General features: G+C 38.4%; 1 protein-coding gene across 7 annotated transcripts in view; it reads right to left on the bottom strand.

The window, feature by feature from the left end:
- The window catches only part of spen (spen family transcriptional repressor), a 49495-nt gene that overhangs the window by 13441 nt on the left and 26367 nt on the right, over window positions 1-9687 (bottom strand). For 2 of the 7 annotated variants that reach the window (XM_042343722.1, XM_042343729.1), the window contains 8 exons: window positions 7601-7761; window positions 6761-6799; window positions 5433-5633; window positions 4562-4725; window positions 3658-3855; window positions 1747-1860; window positions 746-859; window positions 56-156 (listed from right to left, as the gene is read on the bottom strand). In XM_042343722.1, coding sequence (XP_042199656.1) covers window positions 56-156; window positions 746-859; window positions 1747-1860; window positions 3658-3855; window positions 4562-4725; window positions 5433-5633; window positions 6761-6799; window positions 7601-7761 — 1092 coding nt within the window. The remainder of the gene's footprint in view (window positions 1-55; window positions 157-745; window positions 860-1746; window positions 1861-3657; window positions 3856-4561; window positions 4726-5432; window positions 5634-6760; window positions 6800-7600; window positions 7762-9687) is intronic. The other 5 variants (XM_042343727.1, XM_042343724.1, XM_042343723.1 and 2 more) reach the window with 5 other exon arrangements.

The raw sequence follows: 9687 nt of genomic DNA, 5'->3' as shown, positions 1-9687 counted from the left end.
GTGTGTATGTGTGTTGGAGAAGGGTGGTGGGGAGTGGAGGGGTTCAATCACTTGCCTTCTCTCAGCAAAGATTTCATATAAATCCCGCATGTCCTGCCCGGAAACTTCCATGGATCGGTAGAAAGCTAGCTGACTCTCACGATTAGCAAAATCCACCTAGAAGGAAACAGAGGTCTTATTACAACAACGTGCATTTATACTGCGCCCTTCACCTGGGGTAGGTCTCGGAGCACTTATTAAACATTAAAAGCACCAGTGATCATTTCAATACCAAGGAAATATGTGGCCAATGACAATTGAATACTTGACTGGAAATAATTAAGTTAAAACTGGCAGCAAACCATGTTATTTTACTTGATTTTGGTCTTCCAAAGCATTAAACTGTTTTTCCAGTTTGCTTGCCAACTACAGTTCCATTTTGGACCGCAAAATGCAAAGTTTTTTTTAAGCTTGCAAATTGCCAATTATTTTAACTTGCTCAATACCAGTCAAATTTTAAATTCACCATCCCTATCAATACCTTCTGCCATCTCATACTCTAGTTTTGCATACAATGAACTTTTCTGTTGGACTCGTGCATAGAAATGGGGGTGTGTACACGGAGAAGGAATTGTGTATGCGTGTGCGTGTGAGTGAGAGTGAGATAGTATGTATGTCTCTCATAGGTTCTATGTACAGAGAGTAGTGTGCATGAGAGAAAACATGCGAGAGGAAGAAACATCCCCATAAATTCTCTCATACTAACCTTTATTCTATTTCCGCCAATCTTCCTGCCCTTGGTCTCCTGCACTGCTGTTTGGGCACATTCAATTTCATCATATAACACCAAAGCCATTCCTTTCTGTCGGTCCAATACAATCTGTCCCAGGAGGCAAACAAAGAGGTCAGCTGGATCCCTGAACAGGTATGGTAAGTCTCTGATATACAGTATACCCTCTTGGCTCTCTAGGACACTGTCTCTAACCGCTAAGGAAAACATTACAGAGATGAAGTGTGATATAATTTGTCTATTATTGAGAAAGCCCAAAATATAATGGGTTATATATCAGAGGATCAGTACAGTGCTCCATGATGCTATCCTGTGTGAAGCGCAGTATATAAATGCAAGTTGTTTTTGACTTAGATAACATACTGATTGGTGAGCTGTAAAGAGTGTACTGCTATTTGTCACATAAAGAAATAGTCTAGTGAAGGGCAACAGGAACAATGAGGGTTGCAGATATGAAAGTTTCAACAGTGTACTACATTGACTGGTTTAATTTGTTTTTTTAAACTTTCAAATTTTGCGGAATTAAACGCAAAATAGAATTGCGAAATTACAGGACTTAAAATAATCGTCATTTGATTAAATATCCCGTTTTTAAAATTTAGAGCCATTATGCAAGTATTTTTATTTCCAGTAGCCAGCTTCAATTATGATTCAGAGAACCAGTCGTTTGCCTGGCACAAAGATTATACTTAAGGCCCATATTTAAAACAATGTTCATCAGTGCAGTCTGTATGGTAACGGGAAGGCAATTGATTGTGTTAATAGCTGTCCACCGTATGTCCTTCACTTTTGTCAGAACATGAAAAGCATAGCTACAACTTTAATCAGGCAGGTTTTGATGGGTAAATTACATCAATATCTTGACCTGAACCCTCTTATTTACAGAGTTGTCAAAGTAAACTGGAGAAATAATTATTTTGCTGCCAGCTCCCAAAAAGTGGCTAAATATAAATAAATAACTTCAACAAAGCTCCCACCTTGAGCACGGGTCCATAACGACAGAAATGTCTGGATAAGTATTGTTCAGTGATGTTTGAAGACAAACCATCCAGCCAGACACAGTTAGTGGGCATACTCTTTCCAAATCCCAGCTAGAAAGTGAGAGAAAGAGAAAACAGGTACATTTGAACTGTAACACAACTCTCTGACTTGTGCACAATATTATGCCTGAACTAACAATTCCATTTACAATAGTAGTAAATGTTTTTATTCTGCCTTCCCCTACAATCTTCTATTCTCTAATCTTCTATTCTCTAAACCTTACTGCTGATTTACATCACATCATGGACCATTATATGGAAGGGTTCTTTGACAAAATTAAAATGGAAAACATTTGAGAATTAATGTTATGGTAGCTTCTCGTTTCCTGTTTTGGGGAGATATTGTTTTCCTTTTTGTTCCAATTATTTTCTCAGGGTTCTCTGTATGATATGTACCTTCTCATTGTTGAGGTTTTTTTTACATCTCTGTCTATGCTATTCTGTCTGCTATTCTAGATTAAACGGTACAGGGGTTGATTCACTCGGACTTTCTCTCGTGCGTTGATGTGCTCAAGCCCTAACCTGCAGCACTTTGCTCCACAAGGTAAATAGGGCAAAAGTATTCTTTTAGTTGGGGGGGAAAATCAGTAACGAGGAGATATAGTCTCAGAAGACATGGTGGAACGATCGGGGAGAAGATGGAAAGAATTTCTCCACGACAAGGTCTGTTAGGGTGTGAAATTCATTTAAAAGGGAAGTACTTGGGAAGTAAAATCAAAACTCCTACATACCCTCCTCTGCATTGTATGTTGGTGCATCAGGTTACTGCTTATAGTACATTCCTGAAGATTGTGGGTCAGAATTAAAAACTGTATTAATGGCTACTTGATCGTGCTCATATTTGCATGAGAAAACGATACTGCCAGATTTGGGTTGGGGGTGTTGGGGGGCAGGGGGGGAAAGAGTGTTAAATTGCTTTTGTAACTACAGTTTGTTCTGGGAATACCACTTGATGTGATATTTTGAGTAGCTATTTTAGAGATAAAATAAAATACTTGCTCTACAATTTACTCTCATAGTATACTTCCACCTTCACTGAATAATTTTAATAGAAAATTCCCAAGTCAGTAAATGTTCTTGGAATTTCCATGTAACTACAATTATTTCTAACTTAGTCATCTTCTCTACAATATAATGCATTAAGTTTATTCGCACATTCTATCTAGGTTCAGCAGTTAAAGTAACAGCACAAAACAGGTAAGCAAACAACAATTACAATTAAAAATATGGAAGGATGGGCAGTCTAGTGGCACAGCACCATGGTGTATGAATGTACTGCACCATTTGGTAGGACATGGGTTCCAGGATTCCTTAAACAGTGAAATCCCAATCTCAGCAATCTTGCCTGCACGCCCGAAAAAGGCACCGCTTTCAAGCATCCTCTATTACCTGCCTTAAGAGCAGCAGAGGCTTGGAAACAAGGTGCCAAGTCACTCACTCCAGTCAAAGATAATGCCGAGGAACTAAAGTCTGGGATAAATGTAAGGCAGCCCAGTAGGTAAAACCCGAAGCAATGAATTCTCAACTAGAAAAGGAGAGCTCAAATCCAGTTTCGGTCTCATTTGCACTTGGGCTTGGCTGGGTGTGAGGGAGGAGTAACAAACGACTAGAAAGGTGGATTTTCACATAGCACTCAATCACACCTCTGGTACTTTGACCAAAGGCATCAATGATGATATTGAAAGAAAATGCGGGCTGGACACTCCAGCCCAATCCCACACCTAGGGCAGTGCAAAAGTGGGGAAGGAAAAGAGCACGTAATTTAAGAAAACAAGAAGGGAACATTACAAAAGTAAACTTACAACAAAAAACAGTATACAAGAAAAGTGTGCAACAGAAAATTCTTACTAATATTTCACTGTGAACTCCTGATAAGTGAATATTCCTGATAAGCAAATGACTGTATTTCTCCTTGCTGACCTTGAGCCGGTTATTTCCTAGGTACTCGCCGTCCATTTTCTTGATGGCTTTGCAGACACTTGCAATGTCGCAGTACTGTAGGAAAGCGTATTGAGGAACTCCATTTACCTTCTTGATGTCAATGTCCTGTCATTTAAAAAGACAAAATAGATAATTTTAACTCTTCTATACAGTTATTAGAAACAGTTTCACAAACTGGTGTGTTTTTCATCTCAATCTCTTTTTTTTGTTCTAAACCAATCACTTAACATCTCATTCAGATTATAATTTCTCTGACAATGCAGCATTCTTCTAGTAGATCTAGAATAGGAGTTAAAGTACCATTGTGAGGTTTGAAGTCACAACATTTTTGCATGGAGCTGAAAGAGCAACCACTTGAACCCAAATGAAATGCTTGAAGCTCAAATGACTAGTGATCAGCTAAAGAGAGATCCTCTGGGTACATCATCCGATAGGATCCCTCTCAATCAGGAGACACAACATAATAAATTTAACCCAAAGTTTTGAACCTCCATCAACAAAAATCTCTTTTCTCAGGAATAGGCTCTAGTAAATAATAACCAGCCTTTTCTCTCCGCGTCTTTTGGAGAGTAGTCAGGAGTACTTACGTTTAAAATGTCTCCTCTCCAAAGAACATTCCCTTGATTCATTTTTCTCAAAGGACTGTAAACTTACAAGATTTTAGGAAATAAAAAAACTGCTACAAACTATACAATCTCCATGCTTGGAACTATTAAAAAGTGCACAACTTGAAACCATTTGTGTTCTAAACAAGGCATTACACAAACATCCCCTCTTTGCAGTATTGGCCAGCCCAAAGCAATGTACACACCACAATCTCCCCAAATCGCTCGAAAATATTTCGAAGGTCTCCATAGGTTGTGGTTTTCTCCAAGTTTCCAATAAATAGTGTCCTTGTAGCTTTCGGATGAAACTCATCTATTCGGTCATCCAGAGGTCGAAATTCATTTTCACTTTCCGTTTCTGCAAGGGGACCCAAACCAAGAAAATTCAAAAATATTATGTCACCAGCACCTGAATATTGTTTGCTGTCTGCCCACATCACCTAACAAGATAACAACCATTCTATTTGATATAGCGCCTTATCAAGTCTTTGAGATATCTGAAAGTGCTTCACAGAATATACTGTAAAGTTAATTGACTATATATTTTGTGGATGAAACGCAGCAGCTAATTGCGCACAGCAGTGTCCCACAAACAGTCATGGATTGAGTGACCAAATTATTTAACATTCAGTGTATCCAAGTTGTTGCTCAGCCATTACAATCTCCTTTTTCTAAATCGTATCTTCACAAGTACAAGAAGTTGAACTACAACAATAATTTGCATTTATATCGCTGCATTCACTTGGGGCAGCGTTTCGCAGCGCTAACTACTTCTATTTATCAATCGGATATTACCAAATCTGGCTCAGGATTTAGTCACTTTCAGGGGATTTAACATTAACAGCACAAGTCAATTTAAGCAGCTGAACCTCTAAGTTTATTTAGCAAGGTCACAGCTAATGCACTGCAGTTGCTCCTTAAATCAAAAACATTTTTTAGAAGGTTAATCTTTTGAAGCCCAGAAACACCTTGTGATCTCACAAAGTATTCATTGTGAAGTGATTTGTACTGCATTATAACATTTTTATTCTTAAATCTTGTGGCAAATCTGCCCAGCAGAACTCAATAAAAACCTACCTGGGCCTGTCCAGGCAGTCACTTCAATCTGCATGCCAAAGAATAACTTCCCCTTTGATGCATTCATAGCTTTCTCCTGGTCTTCTTGTTGTCGAAAAAACACTAGTCCATAGCGATCTTCAGATGCACCATGAATCTGCACAGATGTTACTTTACCATACTTCTTAAATTCATGGAAAAGGCCATCTTTAAGGCTTGTGTCTAGATACGAAATAAGAACTTTCAGTGCAATCCAATTTAAATAACTCAGAGTAATTGTTTCAAACCAGTTATTATTCAAATAGTAATTTACAATTTTTCTTTTCCAATCTCATTGTTGCAATATAGCTCAATATTCTTCTGATTTGTGGTGGGAGGACGTTCTTAGATGAGAGCTACCAGTGGGAGCAGCGTTATGCAAGGCAGTGAACCAATGTTACTAACTACGTGAAGCCCAATAGGAGAGAGAGCTAGATTGTGTTATTTCAATATCTATCTATCTCTCGCATTCCTTTTACAGAAGACAATCTTACTTACTCAACTTGAATACTGTCATTCCACACATTTTTTTCTAATTTTCTCTATACTGGCGCAAGCCTCTCTGCTCTTGGCTCCAGTTCCAATGGCTGCTTTCTGATAGCCTATCCAAGTAGCCATCATTCATGTGTCAGTCTTGGCAGTGAGCATTATCAGGCCACTCGGCAGGGCATTGTGACCAAGCCTGATCTCCCCCACCCCAGTGGAGGGTGCTGAAGAGGGACCAGGAGCAGGAACCCAGACAGTTTTTCCTCTCCCAACTCTTGAAGGGTCACGACCCATTGTACAATTAGAAACAAGGGGTCAATCATTTAGGGGAATCAGAACTTCCCAAGCCCAAATTTGTTTTATAATTTACATAAAATATAATCCAAACCGATGATGTAAAAGATCGTGTCCGTGGCATTCCTTGAATAAATACACACCCATACCCTTAAACGTTTGAAGGAAGCAGACATTTCTTTCACTTATGTCCAAATCACTAGTTCGGACTCCTATGTAGAGCTATAACAAGTTGTCACACTAAGTAAATTATTGTCCATTGCCAGTATATTTGTAATACTTCCATTTTTCTCAAGAAAATGTTTCACCAGCAATGATACACAATGTAGGCATCTTGCAGCCCAAACTATGTGAAAAGAAAAGTTAAAAATAAAGACAAACAAGCAAAGCAGTGAATTTTGTGAAGTTAAAATGATACAGTGCTCCCCTAAATAATGACCATCTTAAGGTTAGAATACTGGGTTTTTTCGAATATTCACAAAAGCTTCAGCATTAAGTAATCTCAAATCCTAAGCAATTTTGTTCCATACCTGCTTTCAGTTTTGTAAAATCAGCTGTAGTTAGTCCCACTGAAATGAATGGAGACAGGAAACAGGAAGTAAAAAAGGGCAATTTTTCTGGAGTGTGCTATGCCTAAACTAGTTGTAATTATAGCTTCAAATGGTACATTACTGCATTACTTTTGATTGCACTTTCCAGAGAAGTGTCCAGTAAGCTCATAAGCAACATTTTTGTGCATGAATTGGGCTTTTTTTTTATAAATAAATATTCAGATTGAACAAAGAAGGTCCTGTTCTCTATTTGCAATTGAGTTTGAAAGCAGAATTAACTGTTGAGGACATTGGATTATTTTATTCAGCTTGATCTCAACAGAGTTACGTGCACAAATTTCAATGCACAATAGAAAAACACAAATTGCTTTTGAAAGTATATTCAAAACGATTTTTTCCAATTTTCAGGCCTAGATATGTGAAGATCTCGCTGAATAAAAATGAAAAGTTGCCGTCATTTATTTGGAGCTGGGGCCAGAGAAGTCAAAGGTTCATAAACTGAAGTCAATTACTCTGCATCACGCGATGATGTCTTCAATTCAATACCACATTTCCACATCTTAAACATCAACATAATATTGGATCAAAGTGGTTTTATGTAAGTGAGTTTCTAGCATACCTAAAATCCAATATTCTAACCTTAAAAAGAAACAGTCTTGAAGTTGCCTGCGAGATGATAGTTCCTTCAAGTTGTAGTAATACATTTCAGAAACTGACTGCCATGGCAATCTGAATAAATCGTACAAGTACCTGTTGTAACAACTGTTCCAATCCTTGACAGCAGTGAGAGACCCTTTTTAAAATGTGTACTTTACTCACCAGTAGAACGGACCGGCAGATTTTGAACTTTGATGCCATAGCTCTTTCGTGGTTCATCCTTTTCCATCGAGGGTGCGAGCTGGGTTGGTGGTGCGGGTACAGCAGCAGATTGTACTGATCGTGCTGGAGACTCATCACTGGAACTGCTGCTGGAATCACTGCTGCAGACAGAAGAGAAACTACTGGTTAAAGATGTGCAGCTAGGAATTTATAATACATTTCAGCTTTGAGACTCCCCTGTTGAGGTTATCCAAGTTGTCATCGATCTCTGGGTGAAAACAGTCTCCATTAGGGTTTTAATGTTAATCCATTTGTTTAGAAACTTTCAGCATGCAGTATCCCCTATTTGAATCAGATCATATCTATGTTAGAACTGCAAACCTTTTCAGGATGCACACTAAATTGCTGCAAGTGATCTGCTTCTCTAAGCAGGTCATGTTCTTTCTAATCGACTTCCTAAACAATAAGGAACCTAAAGATTAAACCTTCAAAATAGAATTCATATAGTTCCAAAATATATCTTCTGAACTCTACTTAATTCATTAAAATAATTCAAAGACAATATCAAATAATATTTTTTCTTTTTTTTCCCCCAGAGAAAGGGGGGACAGAGAGATGGTGGAAGAATTTTGAGAGAGTTCCAGAGAGCGGGGCCAAAGTAACTGACAGAAGGATATTAAGCAACACAGTGTTGGTGGTGTGGATCAAAGGGAGCGAGCAGAGAAGAACACAGTAGATAGCAGAATTAAAGGACGAGGCTGTGGAGATAATTGAAAGTAAGAGAAGAAAAGCTGATAGTAATAATAATAATGCTTGCACTTGATATACTGCCGAATCACGTTTCCAAAATGTCTCGAAGAGCTTCACACAAATTTTACTGTAAACTGAATTGACTATATATTTTGTGGGCAAAACTAGAAACAGGGCGCTTATCAAAAATAGGGGCGATTGGCTCCCAGGGCCATCACCAAGATAGAGAGGAACACACACACAGAATCCTAAACCCTCATATATTGCAGTTGGGTTGCCGTGTTTTTTTTAAACTTTAAAAAGCATTACAAGATTTCACCAGCAGTCATGATCAGACGAGAACAATCTGCTTTCCAAATGAATGTAAAATCAGGTTTGGAGCACCCAGCAGGAAGTGAAGCATTTTATATGTTCCAAACAATGATCAAAGCAGTATTCAAAACAAATGAACACAGTAAAAAAAATGCCTGCTGGTGGCCGCCTGTTGAACTCTGCTGATTCAGGAGTCTGGCGAATTGTATCTGGAGTCTGGGATCAAGCTGCCCTTTCCAAAACCTCACACTTCAGAGTATTTAAGCAGCTGAATCAGGGAATTGATTTAGTTGCTGAATCAGCATTACATGGAATGACAAACGGCTGCTACAGTGCTGTAGAGCCCAAACTGTATTGAATTCAGACATAAACACGTACCCCATCCAAAACACCAAGCTTCTCAAAGAAAAAGCAGCATTGCTGTTGACAAACTTGTACATTTACCAGGTTTTTATCTGTACTGAAGGATCATATTATGAGTCACACCAGTTAGGCACTTACTATTCCTAATAAGAACATTGTCTAAAATTAAATTATGTTGCTGAGAATGTGAATGAAATTACATTAAGAAAGCCTTAAGTAAGAGATAAATAAATCAACTTGTTATCGAAACTAATTCTTCACAAACATCCAAAATATCAGGTCAGATAATTCTCGACATGAGGTAGGTTAAGCTGTCCCTAGGTACGGGGATTCCCATCAACTTATTTTCAAACCTCCTACAAATAACATCAGCAGGAATCTAATTTTTACAGTGAACGTGCGGTTTACTGCAGCATTCTACTTTCCCCTTTCTGATATGCTGTTTTTCCCCCTTTTACAATGGAGGATCTCAGTTTAAGTGGAGTAACCTTTGCATAATAAGCTGCAATCAACCTCTCTCCCCTTGCCTTAAGGCAGGAAGAATTCTTAGCTCTGCAAATCCAGTTCATTAGGATTGCTAATTACAGCCCTTTCTGCTCTGAACACAAACTCTCTTATGAAATCAAAGTCAGATACATGACCTCGCTCATTGGTTAACGTGG

The sequence above is a fragment of the Callorhinchus milii genome, unplaced genomic scaffold (assembly GCF_018977255.1).
Source record: "Callorhinchus milii isolate IMCB2004 unplaced genomic scaffold, IMCB_Cmil_1.0 Scaffold24, whole genome shotgun sequence".
Lineage (NCBI taxonomy): Eukaryota > Metazoa > Chordata > Chondrichthyes > Chimaeriformes > Callorhinchidae > Callorhinchus > Callorhinchus milii.
This window is presented reverse-complemented; position numbering and strand designations above follow the sequence as displayed.